Source organism: Seriola dumerili, unplaced genomic scaffold (genome assembly GCF_002260705.1).
Source record: "Seriola dumerili isolate Sdu_G_001 unplaced genomic scaffold, Sdu_1.0 BDQW01000138.1, whole genome shotgun sequence".
Lineage (NCBI taxonomy): Eukaryota > Metazoa > Chordata > Actinopteri > Carangiformes > Carangidae > Seriola > Seriola dumerili.
This window is the reverse complement of record NW_019174393.1, coordinates 9,125,798-9,147,935: the sequence shown is the minus strand read 5'-3', so window position 1 is coordinate 9,147,935 and position 22,138 is coordinate 9,125,798. Positions and strand designations below refer to the sequence as shown.

The 22,138-nt window shown below is 40.4% G+C and overlaps 1 protein-coding gene across 1 annotated transcript in view; it reads left to right on the top strand.

The window, feature by feature from the left end:
- LOC111224922 (round spermatid basic protein 1-like protein) overlaps window positions 1-22,138 on the top strand; it is a gene marked incomplete at its 3' end in the record, with an annotated part of 30,391 nt that overhangs the window by 5,057 nt on the left and 3,196 nt on the right. The window contains exons 2-6 of the mRNA XM_022749619.1: window positions 2,655-2,807; window positions 8,001-8,587; window positions 8,740-8,898; window positions 17,285-17,422; window positions 18,908-19,050. Coding sequence (XP_022605340.1) covers window positions 2,655-2,807; window positions 8,001-8,587; window positions 8,740-8,898; window positions 17,285-17,422; window positions 18,908-19,050 — 1,180 coding nt within the window. The remainder of the gene's footprint in view (window positions 1-2,654; window positions 2,808-8,000; window positions 8,588-8,739; window positions 8,899-17,284; window positions 17,423-18,907; window positions 19,051-22,138) is intronic.

Below are 22,138 nucleotides of genomic sequence, written 5' to 3'. Positions count from 1 at the left end.
GCTTTTACCTATTCCCAGTTTGCCACAGCATTACAGACTGAGTCAATTTACTGAAGAAATTATGTGCTTCTGTTCACATGGGACTGCTCCACAAATGTGGTGTTCACAGTGGGGAGCTCGCTCACTATGTCTAATTTTTGAAGCTTTCAGTTTCTTTCACATAAACAGAATTAGCATGATTCAGTTTAATTATCTACACATGAAAATCTGGTAGAAGGATGTCCAGAAAGAAACAGTCTGTCATATTAAAATTAGATACTCAGAGCATAGAAGTGAATGTTGAATAGAAGTTATGTAAACAATATGAAAGACGTTCACATGGAAAGCTTTGTAAGATGAGTGTTAAGGTTTGTAAGTTTAATACAATTCTTTCATCCATTTTCTGAACGTGTTATCCTGTTTAGGTCACAGGCAGCTGGAGCCGATCCCAGCATGCATTTTGGCGAGAGGCAGGGAACACCCTGGACAGGTCGCCAGTCTTATCACATTACTAACACACATTTAAACCTGGCTGGGCTACAGTGTTAAACACTGCCCCAAGTTAATACTCCTACGAAATATAGTTAAATTCAAGGGCAGATTTTTTTCAGGAAGTTAGTTTTCAGTTTGTAGTTTACATTAAAATCAAGCTAACATCCAAATGTGGATACCCCATTGATTTCCTGAATTTTTGAGTCCCCTCCCCAACTGCAAAAAGTTTGACGCCATTGAGCTCTGGTGTAGCTGAAGTTTACAAACTGCCTGCCGCTGGCCCTCCTGTCTTTCAAAGTGATCTCTCTCCTGTGATCATCCAAACAGTGAAAGCCACCGGCTGTGTTCCCCTTGAAAACTGCCTGCTGCAAGAAAAGTCAGAAAACAAAATGTTGAAAAAAATAATTTTCATGGACCCCATTCATTTCTGATTCCTATACATCTCTAATTTTGCGCTGCATTCCCCTGACAAAATTGCCATTGCTTTACATTTTAGTTATGGATCAGTTTGAACTTGTGACCCACCCGTCCCCCAAGCCATGGCATGGGCATTAACCACTGCAGCACCATACAGCTCTTTCCTCTTCAATGTGGTTCCCATGAAGTTCAAAAGAAAGTTTCTCTTTATTTTAAGGGGAAGACCCTTCTCTCAAGCTGTGATAAAACAGCTTGTTCTCTAGTGTGTTTAAGCCCCGGTCAGCCACCTGGCATAATTTATCTCCCATTGCCTCTAAATTTTAAGTTTATGAATGTTACTGCTCTGACATGGTCTGACATCTTTTTATAAATCTGGCACTAGATCTGAGTGAGCCCTCTTTTGTCTGCAGTTTCCTGTGGAGTTAAATTGATGTTTTGAAACAGGCTTTTTTTCCAGCAGGCAGCTTACAGTGTCTGGTTATTTTATAGCATTTATTTTGCATAGTTCTTAAAATGGTTTGTTAACATTTTTGGCATTCTTCCTCTTAACCACAGGGTATGAGGGGAATGATTACCTGCATGTTAAGTAGCAAAGAAAACGATCCACTAAAATTCAAAATGCCATGGTATTTATTTAAATATTATTGAAAAGAGTGTATCGATGTAACTCTAATTCTTCTACTGCTCCTTTAAGCCTTTTTACTTTCAAAGCATTTTCTCCTTTGATCCTGCAAACATTGAGTCCAACCCCACTGTGTTCACTTTCCCACTCCTCACATCCACAGGAGAGTGAACAGTCTGAAAACACAGCTTCCTTTTAACGATGGATCTGACCGAGTTCAAAGAAAAAAGTTCTTTGGAAAGGAAAAGAAAGAAAAGGCAATAGAACTAATGTGGAAAAAATAAAGGCTTTTTTTCTTTAATTTCTTTATGGGAATATGAAAGGAGATAAAGAATCAAAGGAAACAAAGAATAAAAGATTTGATAAAATGAAAGTTATTTTAAGAAAGGTGAGGTTTCTCCAAGCTCAGCTGGAGGTGAGAGATGTTGGTTTACAGAAGAAAAAAGTGTGTGTTTGTTAATGTGCACACACTTAGACGTGCCTCAACTTTCAGAGAGCACTCCAACAACTGAAGAGGTGTGTGTGATGGTATGATATTTACATTTTAGACTGATGCTCTTATCCACAGCGATTTGGAATGAGTGTTGCATTAGAGCGCACTCCAGTTCCTCTATTTGTAATATTCCCTCAACACTCAAATGATTCTGTCAGACGGGCTGGAAGAGGAAATAAAATGAGTCGAAAAGCGAGGGAAGATTTTAGGCCTTTTAAGACCAGAGCATATTGAAGCTGGTAGAGGCAGAATATGGAGGAGGGATGAGTTTGGGGGTAGAAACATGAGGTGTATCTAGATGAGATGTGGTTGTAAGGTTATGAGGGAAGTTGCAGAGTGACTGCTGCAGTCTTAAAGGGAATTGGAAGGTCATTACATCGCTGAAGAAACGTGAGATAAGACGAGAGGCTGCGGTGGAGAGATGAATTTGTTGCAGCGGGGAGGGAGAAGCCAAACATTCTGTAGGAGGAGGACCAGCATGATAAAGGAAAAGTTAAGGGTGACGGCCAAGGTGAGGAACTTGGCAAGAGTTCAGTTAAGAAGATACAGAAGTAAATCGAAGTGAACTGCGTGCATGTTCACGAGCGAGTGAATCTGAGTGCTTGTGTTTTCTACCGCTGAGACCTGAAACTTTCCTCTCTGCTTCCACAGAGCACTCCAACAAGGACAAGGCGAAGGAGAGGGACAGAGAGGAGAGGGAGAAGAAGAAGGTCAAAGACAGGGAGAAGGAGAAGGAGAAGAAGAAGCACAAAGTGATGAACGAGATCAAGAGGGAGAATGGAGAAGTCAAGCAGCCAATTAAAGGTTGGTGGAAACACACATACATGCATATCAAGTGACTTTTGCATGGATGCAATTAATGAGTATATTCACTACTGGTTAAACTGTTAGAACATAGTGCAGAATGCCCATCACAATTTCCCAAAGCCCACAGTGATGTCTAAAGATTGGTTTCTGTCCAACCAACAGTTTAAAACCAAAAAGTATTACAATCATGTGAAAAATGGAAAAGCACATGTTAGAAGCTGGAGCCAGCAAGTGTTAATAAATAATAATAATAAAAAAAAAACAATCAACTTGATGCTTGAATGTTGGAAACAGCAGCTTTACAAAAAAGCTCATCTCCTTACTTGGTGTTTCTTAAGCTCTCAATCACATCATGTGGCTTTCCTCAGTGGATGGAGTTGCTTGAATGTTATGGAGATGGTAGTAGAGTAGTACTAGAACTGCAGAGACAGTGGTTGTTATCACATGACCTACAGCCAGTGTGGAATTTCAGTCATGTGATAACAAGTGGTCGTATATGGCATTGTAGGGGTTGTAGCAACTGTGTGGACCTTGTGTTGAGAACTTTTTTTGTCAAGACGTCAAAATTGGTGATTTATTTTCTGTTCATCAATGTATATATTAACTGGTTCAGCACCAGATTTGTCATTTTACCAAATTAAATGCCAATTTATATAGAATTACATAATTAGAGATTTAGCATGATTTAAGGGCATCAATATATAATGTATAAAATACAATATAAAATCAGTTTTTCTGGACAAAAATTGATTAGTGCAAGATGTATTGTGATATTATATTGTTACTGTGATAATTGGATTTCTTTATCATCTACAGTTGATTGTGTTTTATGGTTTTTAATACCCTAATTGGACTGCAGAAAGTAGTTGCCATGTTGACTCGTTATTGTTTGGGCAGCCTGTTGGTGTGAGAGTGAGGAGGCAATCAAATGTGTCAATGTCCTGGTGGCTCAGTGGGCTGAGCTACACACCCCACAGGCTACTTGTTACATCTGTCTCTCCATCGTTTATCTTTTCTGTCACTTTCCACAGTATGCAGTTAAAAACAAAGGAAAATACTATGTTGATAATGCTAAAAAAATTAAAAGGCGTTGCAGAATAGTACAGACCATCACTGGAAGCATTTATTGCTTTCATGCCAGTTAGAAACACAGAGTTGTGTAAGTGCACCATGTTGGACCTCAGCATGAATTTTAGCTCAGTAGAGGCACACTAGAAACCTGCTGCTAAGATAACCAAACATGGCCTACTTTCACAGGGTGCTGTACAGTAAATCATCATTATGTTTGTAACGTACAGGCAGCACACGCAACTGCTGAGCATCCCAGTGGGTGTTGGGGAAAAAATGCTAATACTGTGCGTTAGCCATAAAAGGCCCAATATAGAATAGTAGCTGTGTGGTGGGAGAACTCGATAAGTCTGACAAGTGTTGTAACCATTTTTTTTTCTTTGAGAATTTGATCCTTGGAATTAGGTTGACCTTTGAACCTGCTGCTCCTCACATGGAGAAATTTGGCTTAGGGTTTATTTAGTCTGACCCGCTGACATCGTGTGTGTTTCTGTGTGCGCGCTGCTTGTGCATCTGGTAGCTAGGATTGAAACGGGAGAAGTTGAGAGACAGGCCAAGGCAATGTAGCCTGTAACCCATGTTTATAATGCCACTCTTTTTCTGTCAGTGTTTCGCTCTGTCTTTCCCTTTTTTTCCTGCTCAGTCTCTCTCTGTTGCTTTCTGTCCGCCCTCTGTATTGTTTTATCTGACTCTATCTGTCCACACATACTTTCTCAGGTTAGCAAACCAAAACCAAAATTAATGTGTGAAAATTAGGAAAAGGATCTTAAGGTTAGATGATATGGAAGATTTTTCTTTATTGTTGTAAACAAACTTTTTTTTTGGATGGTTATTTGAAAAAGAATAACTGAAGACATCACTTTTGGCTCCAGAAAATTGTGATGGTCTTTGTCACCATTTTCCCCAACATTTTACACATTAAGTGATTGATTAATCACCATGTTAATAGGTAATGAAAATAAATATTACTTGCAACCTTAACCACAGTTTTCCTAAATGTCTTTGTACATGTTCCTCTAGTTCAACATGTGTTTGTCTTCTTCACTATGATATTCTTAAGAAAAAAGTCATTTTTTGAGGGTGAAAAAATTGTTGTTTTGTTGTTTTTACACAATGGCCCCAATGAAATTTTTTAATTACATGACAGTGACAAAGATATGTACTGACAATATGCAAACTTCACTGTATATGAAATCAAAAGTAATGAAATACAAAACACTAATACAATAGAAATATTGTATCCTTAGATTTAGACAAAAATATGTAAAGTTGTATCCTTTAAAACAGGTGAAAGCCAGCATCAGTTAACCTATCCATCAGCCTTCGTCTGGCTCTACTGTATGCACGTCTTTGTTCTGCTGTGTACACTTTACGAATGTGGTGGCGAGTTTCATTGCTAACCTTTTGACAGTAGTGAATTATTTGCAGAACGCTGTGACGTAATCTCCATCTGTGTGTGTGTGTGTGTGTGTCTGTGTGTGTGTGTGTGTGTGTGTGTGTGTGTGTGTGTGTGTAATCTGAGCTCTGCCACCAGACTACAGCTCCCCAGACAGTGGCTGTTTTCTCTTTAAAACTTGACCTTTTTAGACAGACACACCACACACTGACATATACACATGAATGTCATGTTTATTATGATTGATCAGATTTGTTGTAAAGCTCCACTCAGACTTGCAGTGTCCCTGTGCTGGTATGTCATGACCAAACTGTGACATTTCTGTCTTACTAAGACTTTGACCACATACCATAGCCAGTGGCTGCAGATGAAAATTACAGATGGATTATTTGGCGACTATTTCAGTCTTCCAACTTTCTGTATGAACATAGAGCTAGGAAAAGGCTGGACATAGGAGAGACTGAGAGAAAAAGGCAGTGTGTGTTAAGTCTGCAGTCATCCTGCTAGAAAGCCTAGTATTTAATCATGTGTGTTTACGATAATAGAGACACACTGGGATACACGGTGGGATATTGAATTGGAGTTCAGAGACCAGAGAGTAGTGAGTGAGTCATTTAATCACAGAGTGTTAAGTTTGCAAATGTTTGGAGTGACAGAGAGATGGAGGGAAAGCTAGAAATTTAATCAGTGAGAGAGTGTTAAGTTTACAATTCAACAGGGCGACAGAGAGAGGGAGGGAAGCAGCCAGAGGAAACATGTATAGGAAATCAATAAGCAGCAAACAGCTATTCTGTCACTAAGGCTTTTTTTTTACCACTGAGGATGTGTGTTCTTATTTGACTGGGGCCTTATCTGACCTTAAACTGATCATCACCATCTACTACATAAAATACATAAAACTATTGTAAGACAATGAACATGCGTGTGCTGCATACACATTGAATGTTTCTCAATGACACAAAATCTGCCAAAAAGAAAAAAGCCATGAAGGAAAGGAAGACTATTATCTTTTATTGTGAAGTAGCTGCAGGCACACAACATACTGGCAGATGTTTGACATTGACTAGAATACTAACTAGTTGCTAAATCTGTATATTAATTATGCATTTTGCTTCACTGATCAGAACAATTGGCTGTGTTATTGAATATTACATATGTAGAACGTTGTTATTGTAATTTTAAAAGAACTTTAAAATAATTTTTTATTCCCAGGAAACAAGATTAATTTTCAGTATCTATATTTGCAGTGAGAGATGGTGAAATTGCATACCGGTACTTACAATCTGTCTCTGCATTTCACATCACCATTGCAATATCCAACAAATTTATCACACATCACATATTTTTCCCATATTGTGCTGTTCTTCTGTGGGTTGATGAAGGTTGAGGTTTGGGAATAAACGTGCGTGTGTGTGTGTGTGTGTGTGTTCGCGTGTGCGTGTATATGTGTGAGTGTGCATGCAGGTGTGTATGTGAGAATTGGGGGAGGGTTGACTTGTGGGTTAAAGAGCTTTTGGATTAGTAGCTTGGGTATTGTACTGCAAATACCTTCTCTCTCTCTCTCTCTCTCTCTCTCTCTCTCTCTCTCTCTCTCTCTCTCTCTCTCTGTTGGTCTCTTTATTGCTCTCTCTCTCTCTCTCTCTCTTTCTGCTGTTTTTCATTCTGTCTCATTCCTGTCTCATGTTGCATTGAACGTGTGTGGGGTACAAACTAGACTGAAGGTGTGTGTTTATATGTGTGTGTGAGCGAGATAATGGCTGATGTTGGAATTATGCTGAGGCAGCAGCACCTCCTATCAAAGTGATGCACATATGCACACACACACACACACACACACACACACACACACATGCAGTAAATATATCTTGTTTACACAACCACTGGGCAAGAATGAACCACCAACACGTTTGTAAATCGACGTGAACAGCTCTGACACGCACACTCTCACAGACAGATACGTACAGTAGCACAATGCATAAATTTGCATGTTCCACTTTGTCCTGCCCCGGGCGTTTAAGAGATGGACTACCATGTACAGTATTATCTCTGTTCAGATATGCCACTCGAAAGCTTGTTTCCTGGCTTAGTCATATCTGCTTTTCTCAAGGGATTCCATTTCAGGGCTCTTCAATTTATTTTATGTGTGCACCCCAGGAGAAGCTCACCATCTGGGAAAAGCTATGACTCATCTGTCTACACTTGCTTAAAATAGTTAGGACTAATTTTTCAGTTTAATTGTTTTTTAAATAGGGAATTTATCAGGTATCAGTTTGTTTGGCGATTTAAGAAACTGTGAAAATAAATAACACAACAATCCAGGGGAAACTATTGTATTTTATTGTATATAGTTTTAACAGACTTTGGAGCATAATCAGCACCTTATTTGCAGTGTTGCCCACATATCTCCTCACTTACAGTGGAAGTTTGTCATTTCAAAGAAGGACCTGATTCACTGTGAAGTGCAGTGAGAACTGTCTTCTTACAGCAGGGGTTATTGAACTATTGACTTGTTGGTTCATCACAGATCAGGAAGCAGACGGGAATTGATTCTTACAAATCTTGCAAGAATAATGTGTATCCCTGCTCCCTTCAAGGCTTCTCAAAATCAAGTTTTTTCAATTTTTGTGTTGATTTTTTTAAGATTTTTTTTTTGCTGTCTCCTCTAATAATTCCATTCCCTCTAAGTAACAAGGTCCTTTCTTCTCTCTCTGTGTGTCACTGTCCAGATGAAAAAGAGAAAGCCAAGATTAACTCAGAGGAGCTGCAAATTAAAAAAGTGAAGAAGAAAAAGAAGAAGAAACACAAAGAGGGGGAGAAACACAAACGAGTGAAGATGTACCACCGCTCCTGCCAGACCATTTGTGCTGGTCTGCTTCTTCTCCCTTCTTCCTCTTCATCTCCCACCTCCTCTTCCTCAACCACCGATCCCACACACAACTCCTCCATGTCTCCGTTCAAGTCCCCGCTACCGGTTTACCCTTCACCTAACAACAAAACCTTACATCTCCTGCCCTCCTCTCCTCCTCTTGCCTCAAAATCCCTCTTTAACTCTTCTCTTCACGACACTCCCAACTCTCCGTCGTCCTCCATCACGACACCACTCCCTTCTACAGCCAAACAACAGCCGCAGTGCACCTATCCCGGCATGGCAGGTCTGGAGTTTGCCCCATACATCCACATAGAGCACCAGCCTAATGGAGGGGCTCTGGTGGCCCATGCCTACACCTCACAGCTCTCCTCTCTTTCAATGGGCCAGAGGCAGAGATTTGCCCAGGAGTTTGTCACCTTGGCGTTCAGCGAGGACTCATCCCAGGTACGGCATAGATATTGATCAGATTGATCCATGGATGCTGTGTTCAGTGCAGCATGATGCAGCTGCAGTATGAATGCAGTTAAATATGATTTCTTTTCTCCTATTCAAAACATCAACATTATCTAAAATACTTCACTGACCATGTTTTCCAGGCAGCTCATTATGTCATGGGGATCATCCATGGAGAAGCCAGCTACCTGCCTGATTTCTTGGACTACTTCTCAACCAAGTTCCCATCAGCTCCAGTCAAAATGGAAATACTGGGAAAGAAGGACATAGAAACCACCACTATGGCTAATTTCTACACTCAGGTTAGTCAGGCACCATCACACACAAAGAGGAGCATTGGTAAGACGGAGAACATGAGTGTGGGGGTAGATGGTCTATTTGGCAGCTCTGATGTTGTACTAAGTGTAATTTGAGGTGGTATGATCGAGGGCACACACTGTAACTGAAGTTCAACAGGAAGAGCTGATGGCATGATATCGCTAGAACTGTCTAGACAGCATTTATTTTTTATTTTTTTGGTGCCATTTTTAAACTTTCACTCTCACACGTGCACACAGTGGAGGCCCACCAAGAACTTCTCGGAAATTGTCACCAAAATGGATCATGTCATTTTCAGTTGCATGCCCAAAGATGGCCGCACACACATACACACCTTAGTTTCTGTTTAAAATGTGTCATGTTGCTGGCTCCAGTGTGGCGCAGGGAAAAGCTATAATTGTTAGTGAATGGAGTTTTGATACTGTACCTTTGTGACTGCTGTGTGCTTTGGTGTTTTTTTATGAATTCAGCATAGTAACAGTGCACCTGTGTGTGTGTGTGTGTGTGTGTGTGTGTGTGTGTGTGTGTGTGTGACTTTTGTATAAATATTGTGTTTTATGCATGGCTTGATCTGTGTGTCAGTATTTTGTCCATGTGAGCACAGTTCAAGGAAAATATAAGAGAGTACAGAGTACAGTCACTAAAAAGTACAGTGATTTCACATCTTGTGTCCAAGTAACCAGCACTTTTTGTTCTTGAAAAGAAAGATTAATGAAGGACAGCGGATGGAAAGGAAAGGAGAGAATAGGAAACTCAAGAGACGAATGAAGAGGTGGGTGGATGGAAGAAAAGAAAGATTTAGATGGAGTGCAAGTCGAGGGAGAGGATGAAGGGATGCTGGGGAAAGGCAAAAGATTGATAGAAGGAAAAAACTCAGTGACTGCTGTGTGTGGATAAAAAGTTGTATTGTTGTGGCTTTAACCATCTGGTTGAAGCATCTGCCTCCATCTTTCCTGCATCAAGCAGCTTTTGGCATTTATACAGATGTCTGATTGCTCAGACTAGATTACAACTTTTTAAATGATAGATGGGTCACACCTCTCGCTTCAGTGATACTTAATCTTAAGAAAGCACACCTGAAGTGACAGAAAGCAAGAGAACATTTTAGAGAGGAAAAAAAACGCTCATATTCCAAGTGAGAGAAGGCGTGAGAGCGAAAAGGTATATAGGGTGTGGATTTAAAAAAAAAGAAGACAAAGCTGAGAATAGGTGTTGATATAAAGAAAAGAAAGTGACAGTACACTAAGCAACTGAAGACGGGAAGTTATAGACTGTAAGACATGACTGCTGTCAGGCAGGTTGCAGGCTCACAGTGAGTCAGGTTAGAGAGTCAGAACCAACACAAAAGGTGTTTTTCTTCTTTTCTTTTCAAAAGCACAAATATAGGCATAGCTGTAGTGGGATGCGTCTCACCCACTCCTCAGCATACTACATGGCCTTTTGAGGACATGTGGAAAAACAAGGTGTGTGTGTGTGTGTGTGTGTGCGTGCGTGCGTGCGTGTGTGCATGCTGGCGATGTCCGTCTGGATTGTTTCTTCTGTGCACAGTGACACAGCTAGACCTCTTCATTTAGAGTTGTCCCATGTCTGTAGTTCACTAATGAAAAGCCTTTTGTTGCCTCAAACCTCCTGAGTGGCTTTGTATTGAGATACTGCCTGCTCTTTTTCAATGTGAGTGCAGGCAACACCGGCTACCACACTATGTGACTGTGTGTGTGACTGTGTGTGTGTGGTACTACATGGGGGAGAACAGTTTATGCTTTCTATCTCTCTCCTTCTAGCTATTTTTTTCTTTTTTTTCTTATTATGAAATATTCATTATGTTATTCTGTGTGTTTCTGTCTGTTTTGGCCAGTTTTGCCTCCACAAACACATCCCTGATCTCTGCGTGATCCTGAATAAATTAAATGAATGAATTAAACATCGAAATCGTCCGTTATCTACGTGGAGTTTTCCCCTCAAACCTGTGTCCTAAACTGTCCCTTTAAGAGTAGTGTTCCTTGCAGGGCTAACGTCATTGTCCACTGGTCTTGTTAATTTTTTTTCTCCCTCCAAGCTTTCAGCAGTGACCTTGGGAAGTAGACATACAGTCTACACACACACACACACACACACACACACACACACACACACACACACACACACACACACACACACACACACACAGATGTGACCATGCACAGCAATATATACACAGGCACAGGTGTGCACACAGATTAATGGTGTATCATGCACATTTTATGTTTCTGCTCTGGTGTTTGGCTCTCTGCAGTTTTTTGATGTGTATGTGTGTGAGTGTAGAACGGAAAGGAAGGAAAAGAAATTCTGCACGACGTAACTTGCTAACTCGTTTTTTTTTTTTTTTTTTTTTCTGGTTTGATAAGTCCTCCATGTGTAACTTACAGTGTGTGACAGTGTATGTTTTTGATGATCTAAATCCTAGTATTTTGTATTCTGCACCTGACTGAAGGCATTTTCACTGCTGGTAAGGATTATGGGAGATTACAGCACTCCATTTTCTCAGGGCAAGTACAGTCTGACAGACAATGTATGATGTGCTTGGACAGTGAGGTAATTTGGCCTTTCCTGTTTAGTCACTGAGTGTAATAATGTAGTTACGGCATCAGGAGATTAATACAAAGCCAAAGAACAGACTGCGGCTTGTTGTATTAAACTGTGCTCACATTGTGCCTGTCTGCACACTCATAGCCGTTTAAGAGCATTTACAGCTAACATCCACTATGTTTAGGGATATGACTAGAAAAACAAATGTCGTCTGTATCATCATCATTTAATGGATAAATTTGGAAACACAATACAATATGGAAAATTCTGTGGTTAATTTCATCTTAACTTTTCTGTCAGAGAAGTTAATAAAGTGATTTATTTCAGTGTCTCTTAGTGTAATGATTCAACAGGTTTTGATGCAACCTAATATTGTATCAGATCTGAGGCCAGTGTAGGTGTTTTCCAAGAATACAAAGATGAAGGAAAGTAAGAAAATAATATTTGTCTTACCCAATTCCACTGACAGCCAAAGAAGGAAGCTTTAAAATCTTGAAAAAACATTTATCCATTCATTGAATTATTGCATGAAACATTTATTTTGGATAATAATACCTGTGGATTCTGTCAGAAAGATATTGAGACTATAGAACTTATTTTCTTTCAGTGTAAACCTGGAGTATTCAGAATAAATAATAAAAAAATAAAAAAAATTGTGATAACTAATTAGATTTTGTTGGGTAAACATTTTATTGGTAGATTAAGTACCTAAAGGTCAAACCCCTAAATGAAGAAAGAGAAGAATTAACTAAATCTCCATGCAAAATATTAACTAGTGTGCCGACTTTATTAAGCATGGCATGTTGGGTTATTACAGGGATTAAGCAAGACTATAGCTAGCTCTTTGTCTCCGGAAAATCCCTTTAGAGTTTTCTATGCTCTCCATTTGACAAAAACAAGTTTCGTTTACATCAGTTGATTTGGTGTGTCCTGTCTGAAAGTTTCAGATCATTACTCAGATAGTTATGTGTTGATTTTATCTGGCTCCAGCTCCAGTCTCCTTCACTTCTGCTACGCTCTAACCTGGAGGCAGCATCTTTGCACTTGGCCTCCAAATATTCTACAAATCAGACTTTGACGTTGCATTAGTCTCACACTTCAGCCTTACAACCATGAAGAAGCAGGGACAGTCCTCAAGTCAACTCAGTTTATCAAGGAACAAATAAGGTGGAAAGCAACTGTTACATTACTTTTAATTCAGAATGTGTTTGTGCATTCACGTGCCTCTTTGTGGTTGAGCCATGGGAGAGATTATGTAAGAAAAGTGTGTGCGATTGTGTTTGAGGCACCAGTCAGCAGCCAGAAGCTTTGTTGTGACGCAGGCACAGTAATAGACTAATAGACTTAGCACTCTAGAGACTGAATGGGCATAATAAGTTAGAAAGAGAGGCACAGGGCAAAGAGAGGAAGAAGCAGACAGGCACGCAGAGGTCAGGAAGAGGTCAGAGAATGTAGCGAGATCATGTCTTGACATAAACTCAGCCGGAGAGAGTGAGAGATGAGTTGACAGTATGAAGGAAAACTTGTTACAGAATTAACAAGTGGGTGAACCAGAGACGGAAAAGAGAGCAGGAAAGAGAAAAGCTTGATCTAATAGACTTCCCATCGGGGACGCGAGTATTATCAGGGAAAGAGGCAGAGGAGGAGATGGAGACGCTGACAGACAAGAGAAAAATAGATAATCAGCAAGTGGAAAGTAGGGAGGCAGGGAGATGATCTGTTAAAAATATACTGCTTTTAGCCAAAGAAAGTGACAGCAGGGGAAAGATGACAGTTATGATAATTATATATAATAATGCTGGCTTTTTAATCTTGTGAATTTGTGGACCTGGAATACCAAATGAGCCTCAGTAAATTTAGATAACGATACAGAGAGAAAGAAGAAGTATTCACTGTTTTCATTCTTTTGTGTGCAGAACTTTTGTTGTTTGACTTGATAGTGTTCACTCGCTGTCTTATGTTTTGTCTCATGTCTTAGATAAAGCTTTGTTATCAATTTTAGCAGTGAAAGAAACGAGTAAATACGATGTTGGTCATGTGTTGTCACACATTTACCCTCGGTGTATTTATATGCACGTACACAGAGGTGAGGAAGGACTGGAGCATCTTGAAGAGCACTGCTCAGAGGAAGTCTCACATTTCCTGTTTCCTTGTGTTTGTCTTCACTTATTATAGACAAGCTCTGTGTGTGTGTGTGTGTGTGTGTGTGTGTGTGTGTGTGTGTGTGTGTGTGTGTGTGTGTGTGTGTGTGTGTGTGTGTGAATCACTGACAAATTTATCTGTTTATTTCAGGCAGAGGTAGTCTCCTCCTAATACTCTTCCTGTGATAGTGAGAGACTGTTCTCTTTGCAAACAACGTGGGGGTTATTCTGCAGTTAAATTATGCATGTGTAAACACACACACGCGCACACACACAAACAGGCAGAGAAAATAGACACAAGCACAAACAATTCTAAGTATGCAAAAAGATGAATGTATGCTCTCACAAATACATGCGCTAGCTGAGAAAAATGGTGGAAATGCACAAATACTTGTAAGCATGAAGGCATTTAAATCCACACAAACACATTTTCCTCTCAGTATCTAGGTCATTGACTCAGTGAGACTATTTAAAGTTGTGTTTATATGTGAGTGTGAGTATTTCAAGCGTCTAGTCATCATCATCTTATGAGGGTATTACACTGATGACTGTCAGGGCACTGATGCAGTGAAATAATGTGAACAAACACACACGCAGCTGTGAGGCTTGGCCTGCCCATGCACGATAAACTGATTAATTTTGTTAATTTATCATAGATTGAATAAATACAGATACACGGTTATTTGATGCACAGATTTTAATGGTTCAGGAGAACAACACATCACTTTAGACAACACACCTGCAGCATAGACAGGTTGTTTTATCCACTGAGTAATAACAACATATTCTACATTCTAGAGTCGAAATTAACAGTCAAATTATTATTTAGTCAATTGATTATTTATCGAATTTGTTTATCCTCAGATGTGGGGATTTGCTGCTTTTCTTTCTTTCAGATCATTGTAGCTTTGTGTAGCTTGTATCTTAGACTATCCCTTTGGGCTCTGGGAGAATGCAACAGGCATTTTAAGGTATTTTCTAATTTTATAGACTAAATAAAACACATATTACTGGTTAGAATAATCCATAGGTTAATGGGTAGTGAAATAACCTTTAGTTGCAGCCCAGCTACATACTAAAAACACAAGCCCATTTTCCTATGCTTGGTCTCAAAAGTTGTAATACTTGAATTCATTTTAAACATGACGTGATCAAAGTTGACCATGAAGACCTATAATTAGCTGTGTCACTTAATCCTGCCTGTGGTGACGAGTTGTTATTTTGATCTCAATTTTGAAAGAACATTTCACTGTCATTGACCCCCATAATCCTGTTTTTATGGCCAATCTCTACTCATTACCCTGCCCATATAAATAACCACACTACTGCACTGAGAACATTTCCCCCTATTAACAGCAACACCCTGGGGGAAATAGCTGCATCACACACACACACACACACACACACACACACACACACACACACACACACACACACACCTGAGAACTGCTTGGTCTTGCATGACTGGCCTCTTAGCAGCTGTTTGGGGATTTAGTGCCTTGCTCAAGGGCACACCTGGGAGCTGCCAAGCCTGTCCCCCTCAGTCTTTTTCCTACTCATTGTTCCTGTCTTCATTACTCCTCCTTTTCTTCCCTCCTCCCATCCTCTCTAACCTGGCCTCATCTCTCTTTCTCTCTCCTTGTCACATTCCACTCTCTCCTCTTCTTGTCTCTTTAACATCGCTTCCTTTTATTTATTCTTATCTGATGTCTCCTACTCAGTTGTCCTGTTTCTACTTCACCCATTTTCCTGTCCTTACTCCCTCTTCTCACCATGTTATCTTCATTTTCACCCGCATTCCCCTCACCCCTCCTTATTCCCCTTTGAGTTATTTCCATCTTTGCCTCCATTTTTTTCTAACTTTCTGTCTTCTCTGTCCCTCTACATTTGTTTCTTCTCTTTCACAGCTTGTCTTCCTAAACTTTCTCTCCTTCTTCCTTTCTCCCCTCTTCTCTCCATCTGTCTCTCTTTCTTTCTGCCCTGTTTATCCTCGCTCTCTCCTCCCTCTGGTCCATCTCTCTTCTCCCCTCTCTCTCTCTCTTTTTATCTCTGCCTTGTTGTCAAGTGGTGACTCACTAGAGGCGTGCAGCCAAGGATCTGGCCAACACACGCGCGCACACACACACATGCACATGCACATGCACACACACACACACACACACACACACACACACACACACACACACACACACACACACACACACGCGCGCACACACACCAACACATGCACACACATCCTGATCAGCCAAGAGTACAGCATGCAGGCCACATGCTGCACGTACTGCACACACAAAGACACTGTTGATGGCCAAGGGTATGGGAGATGGGTGAGGCACACGCACACACACACACATAGACAAACACACACACGCACACATATGCAATGCTCTGTCAGCCAAGTGAAGAGCAGCAAACAGTCTGTTGAGTCACACCGGTGGAACAGAATCCGCCAACACTCTAACACACACTCTCTGTTTCAGTACCCAGTGATGATTAACAGGTTCTTCTCTCTTTTTCTGGACAAAGTCACACTTTGTGTTCCCCTGCATTGTATTGCAATCAAACAATATTAAATGCATATATATTATATAAACATCAATACTCACAAATACATACTGTATTCAAAAACATCCTGATGTTTTATATACTTTAAGTACCAGTTGTTTGGAACACTTTCTGTTTATTCATACATGAATACATCTGTAATACCAGTTAAAAAGCATGCACTTTTAATAAGGAAAGTCCAAGTCCTACGGCAGGTGTCCATCACAACTAATGAGCTCTCACATTTGGCCACAGACTTTTCAGACTTTGCACCGATCTTCTTCTTTTTTTTCATGGGAATTTCTGAATCATTCATCTCAGATATTGGCCACAACCAGTTCGCAAATTCAACCTGTCAAAAAGGGCTGCAAGCAGCAGACATAGCCTCGTTTTAAGGTGTCCCATGTCAAAAAGATTGGGAACACTGCCCCTAGAAGATGACTGACCAAAATATCAAGTATGTTTTGTTTATGATCGAGATGACCAAGAGGGGGTCAAGGCCAGAGAGGGGCTATTAAACCGCGATGTGCCACCCCTCCCACAACAGAAGGGACATTGAGGCTCCATATTGACCCTGCCGAAGGTGCGGCCACTCAATAATAAGATTGTATCTGTAATATCTTGAAGATTCAGTTTACATTTCTCAGATGAAGAGAACAAATGACCATTAAACTGTGGTTGAGTGTCACATTTTTCACAATGAAACACTGTGTGCTGTTTTGTTTTCTCCTGTGGTCCTTGTTAGAGAGGAATACATGTTTCTTCATTTGTCAGGACTGCAGTCCTTTGGTTTTATAATAATATAATGGTGATTTACAGTTTGCTGGGTAAACTGATTTGAAATCACATAATCTAATAGTGTTTGCATTCTCTTAGCCAGACACTCAGGATGTAATGTGAAAAGTTTGCTGCAGTGTTTTTATTCACCTGCACTTGTCGCCTCCTCCTCTCAGGAAATACAAAAAATTATATATTTATTTGTCAAGAGACTGAACTCCTGCAGCTGCTGTCTGAGTGAACACAGCAATCAGCCTCGCCTGCTTGCTGTTAGAGTAACATTACAACATCACTGTCTTATGTGTCTTTTTTTTTAAATTTCTTTTCCCTTTGATTGCTGCAGGTGAAGAAGACATACAGTCACGGCACATACAGAGCCGGGGCAATGAGACAAATCAGCCTGGTGGGAGCTGTGGACGAGGAGGTCGGGAATTATTTCCCAGAGTTCCTCAGCATGCTGGAGGAGTCGCCCTTCCTGAAGGTGAGTCAGGACAGGATGAATGACAGTAATCCTAAACAGCAACAGAACCTTGCATTTAAATAGGAATGGATGAAGAAGCTATAATTTATATCATGATTCTATGCTGAGAGGTCAAAGGAAATGAATCTCATGACTGTATAGTTTTATTTTTTTGAAAAAGGACCAATTATTTCCTAAAACATCTGTTACTTAAATAGTGCATTTGTTAGGAGCGACTTTCAGCACAGGATTTATACACACTATGCGTTATTATTGTCTAGTGAGTATTTAAGGCCGCAGAACGATGTATGTGGGACTGAGCCGAAAGAAACTACAACTACAATGTTAATGGAAAAACATGTCGCCCAATGCAACAGTGTGGCTCACTGATATGCTTTTAGTTTTTGGATAGCAATAGAGCTCCATGTCACAGAGTAAAAAGAAACAGAGACAATACTTTTTTATCTGAACCCGGGCTGCTGCGATTAGGACTGAGCCATCATGGTACACATTCTACCAGGTGAGCCACCGGGACGCCCTCTACAGACAATTCTGTAGAGGGGAAAAACTGGCTAAAATGTTATTACGTCAGTGTCCCTCATCTGTCTGAGTATTTGGTCTTACACCTCCTCAGGAATATGAGGAAAATGTTCTGACCATCTACTGCTTCTCTCTCTGCTCTCTTCACTTATGTGTCACTATCTGATTCAAGAAATCTAAACAAACCTCAGCTGGGCGTGCTCTCTGATTGTTGAACAACACTGCACAATGTTAGGGGGATTAGTCGAGATGTTATGTGACAATGTTCAGCTGGCAGACACTGTCACATAACACCTTTTCAATGAAATGTAAAGTAGGCTTTAGCTACTCCACTCACAGTTAACTTGCTCATACCTCATAAATAGTCTGCATTGTAAATGTGCAGTAATGCAGCTAGAAAACTAGATGTGCCCAAATATTTCAATATATTTACACCATAGATTATTTGGAAATGACACAAACTAAACAGTGATTTGATGCAGCTTCCAGCTTCAGCTCAGGAAGTTGCTTCTCTTTTTTAGAACGTCTGTGCAGACACAGACCACCAAAACGCTGTGTTTAGTGCTGTCCCTGAAATGCAGGCGTGACAAGCTTTTCTGCTGTTTGCCATCCTGTGCTGACACTTCAAATCTCCTGCATGCAGTGTGGAGGAGTGGTGTCGTATGCTGAATATCAAAAGCCACACATCCTCTGGCGCTTCCTATCTGTCGAGAGTTTTGGCTCTGATTTGTCACCGTCTGAAACATCTCGGGTGCCAGTGACAAATTTCGCCACGGGGACGGTTTCTGCTCATGAGATTTCTTTTTAGGGACTCTGTGGAATAAATAAAATACTTGATGAAGTGGTTAACAACTTAAAAAAAAAAAAAAGTGAAAGATGTACTGACATATTGCTTTGATTATATTCCCTCATGTCCTCCTTTTTTTCTCACGTTCCCTTCTTTTCCTCTCATCTGTCTGGCCGCAGAGGACTCTTCCATGGGGAACGTTCTCCAGTCTGAGGCTGATGAGTCCCACAGAGAGCGACGACGGTCCCATAATGTGGGTCAGACCAGGAGAACAGATGATACCTGTGGCTGATATACCAAAGTCCCCTTTTAAAAGAAAACGGTGAGCACACTACAGCTTACTGCACATTATATAAACACACTCAGATAAAGCAAGCCAAGTTTTTGAATCCCCTTTAAACACTGCTGTGAGACAGAGACAGAATTTGCAGGGATTTTGGTCCCTATGAATTTTGTTTGTACTGCCTACAAGTCTCAGTGGTGTGTGTGTGTGTGTGTGTGTGTGTGTATGTGTGTTTGTGTGTGAACCTTAATGAGCCAGCTTGCCTCTGTACTCTCCACACAGCACATGAGGGCTGATTATGAAAAAAACAGTAACAAAACACACTCGCACATTTTGAAGGCAGCAGCCGCAATAGCCACACGAAGCTTTGTTGTAGCCCAGCAGCTCCGGATGAAGCAATTACACCCTCTGTGTTTGTCTCTGTCACAGTGCCATTGTTGCTTACACAGACACAAACACACACAATATCTGTTTGAGACCATGAGAGAAATGATGTTTGTGTGTGTGTGTGTGTGTGTGTTTGTGTGTGTGTTTGTGTGTGATGTGAGCGGTATGTGGCTCACCACTCAGATGAGATCATCGCTATGTTAATAGAGCCGACATCAGACGCTACTTCACATGGCAGCCAGCCAAGCACAGGACAACACACACCACACACATTCCTCCCATGCTTCATTTACTTCTCTCTTGTCTCTGTTGATTGGTAATCATATCAGTGCTAATGTTTTGGAATTAATTTATTTAATTTTTGCTATAGTTGATTTATTTTAGCGGAAAAAATAAGTTAATCAGTAGAGAAGATATTTGTTGAAGTAATTTTTCCAAGCATGAATACAAACCATTCCCTAATTCCTGCCCCTAAATAATGAGGATTTACTGCTGTTCTCTGTTTTATATCATAGTAAACTGAATATCTTCAGGTTTTGGACACAAAAAAGGACATTTGAACACATCACTTTGGGCTTTAGGAAATTGAGATGGTAATTTTTTCTGACATTTCTGACATTTTCTGACATTTTATTTACCAAGCTATTAAGCGATTGATCAAAAATTAATGATAATGAAAATATGTGGTAGTTGCAGCCCTTATTGATTTTTTTGTCTTTAGATTTACCCACGAAAGCTTCACTCAGTCAGACTTTTCTGGCTGGAAAAAGAAGAAGTAATAAAGGAAACATACTTGCTTTTTAATCAGCGACTGCACCTGAATCCAAACTATAAATACATGCAGTATGTCTCACATTTATACATGCGTCTAGACAGTGTTTGAAGGGGGTTGCTGTCAAGAGAGCGTGTGTCAGTGTGAATGACTGTCAGAGACACTTGTGTAACAATTGGGGCTGAAAGTATCTGTTTTTATAGAGACGCATTGGACGGCTGGGGAGGGCGAGGTGGTTTAACTATTCCCTCCTCTCCTGTCTTTCGTGTGCGGTCTCATCCCATCACATGATCATAAATCGCCATTAGAGACAATCACAAAGTGACATCTACAAACTGAGGTGTACTTTAATCAGTATTTCCCCCTTTTGTCTCCAGCATCTCTCCTCAGTTGCTCACTTCCATCCTTCTTCAAGCTTTCCTTTTTTTTCCTCCTCTCCTCCCTCCTTTCACTGTCCTTGTCCTCTTGCTGCCTCTAAATATCGGCCCTGTCTGTCTCTCCCTGTTTCTCTTACAATCTATCTTCTGTTTCCTCCTTGTGACCTCTCTTTCCTGCTTTAAGTTGATTTATTTCAGTTACTGTGCTGTTACTTTCAAGAGGACTATAGGTGTGTTTACAGAAAGCACATTTAATATGTCATAGGAATGTATGTCTGTCTGTGTGTATAAGGTAAAAGACATAAAAAAAAAACTGCTGTGCAGAAATGAAGTAGAAAGAAAAGGAGGACGTGATGTTATTTGCAGTGAGACCTTGTCTGCAGTTTGACCATGTGCTGTGTTGAAGGCTGCTTGTGCATGGGGAACATCTCCTCACAGCGTTGCTTCTTTTTCCTCGTGGTTTCAGCGAAAAGGTCAAGCTGTTATGCATTTCTGTCAGCGCTGAGACTCGCAGTCTGAGAATTCAGCTTGATTACAGTGGTCAGATGATGAAAATAAACCAAAATATTTCAGCTTTTAGTGAAAGAGTGCCGTGCTTCCGGAGATTGACAATAATTGCATAGTAACGGCAGCAGCCTTGGCCAGCACCAGTTGCAAACCAGTTGCTGAACATGCTGTTCCGTGCATTACGAATGACAATCAAGATGGGTCCGTTGAGAACCTGGGGGCTGTCAGCAAGATGTTAACAGCAGCCTGCTCAGTCAGGACATTTGTTTAGCTAAAGGGTAGAACTCAACAACCAGCAGATTACTAGATTACTCGATCGACCGAAAATATGTGGCAGCAACTTTGACTGTAGATTTTGTCTCCCTACACTTACAATGGAAATGCATTGTAGCACCTGACTGACATTAGGTGGGTGTTCATTCACCTGTTTTTATGCACATTTTCAATTTCAAACCTGCATGGAAATGTCAAAAATTAAAAAAATGTATAGATTACTTGCGACATCTTACTCACTTACTGCTTCTTGTTGCAGCCTTTTCTAGTTCAACAGTTTAATGGTAAAACAGGAATAGATGGAAATGCATATAAATTTGCATTTTCTTTTGCTTATTTTTGCTGATTGAAATTTTGTTATAATTTGGACTAAATTAGGATGAAAACCTAGCTATTATAGATTTAACAGTTAATCAATTAATCAGTAAAGTAATTAACAATCAAAATAATCATTAGTGGCAGCCCTAGTCATAAGTTTTCTGCAGATAAGTACATTAAGCAGGTGTGTGAAATGTAAATGTGATATACATCTTTCTAGGAGTGTGCTGTAGCTTTAAGATGTACATTAACAGTATTTGTCGTCAGAGGTGGTTTCCTCTGTCTCCCCTTTGTCCTTCTCTCCCTCCTCTTTATCCTCCTTTTACTGCCTCATCCCTCTTCACCCCACCTTTCTCCTTCTTTATCCCCCGTTTCCCTCCATCATCTCCTCTCTCTCCCCTTGCCACTTCCCACTTATCTGTTCTTCTTCCTCTCCTCTTCTCTTTCCCTATTTCTTTTTGACCATAAATGCAGAGTAGTCTGTCTTGGTGAC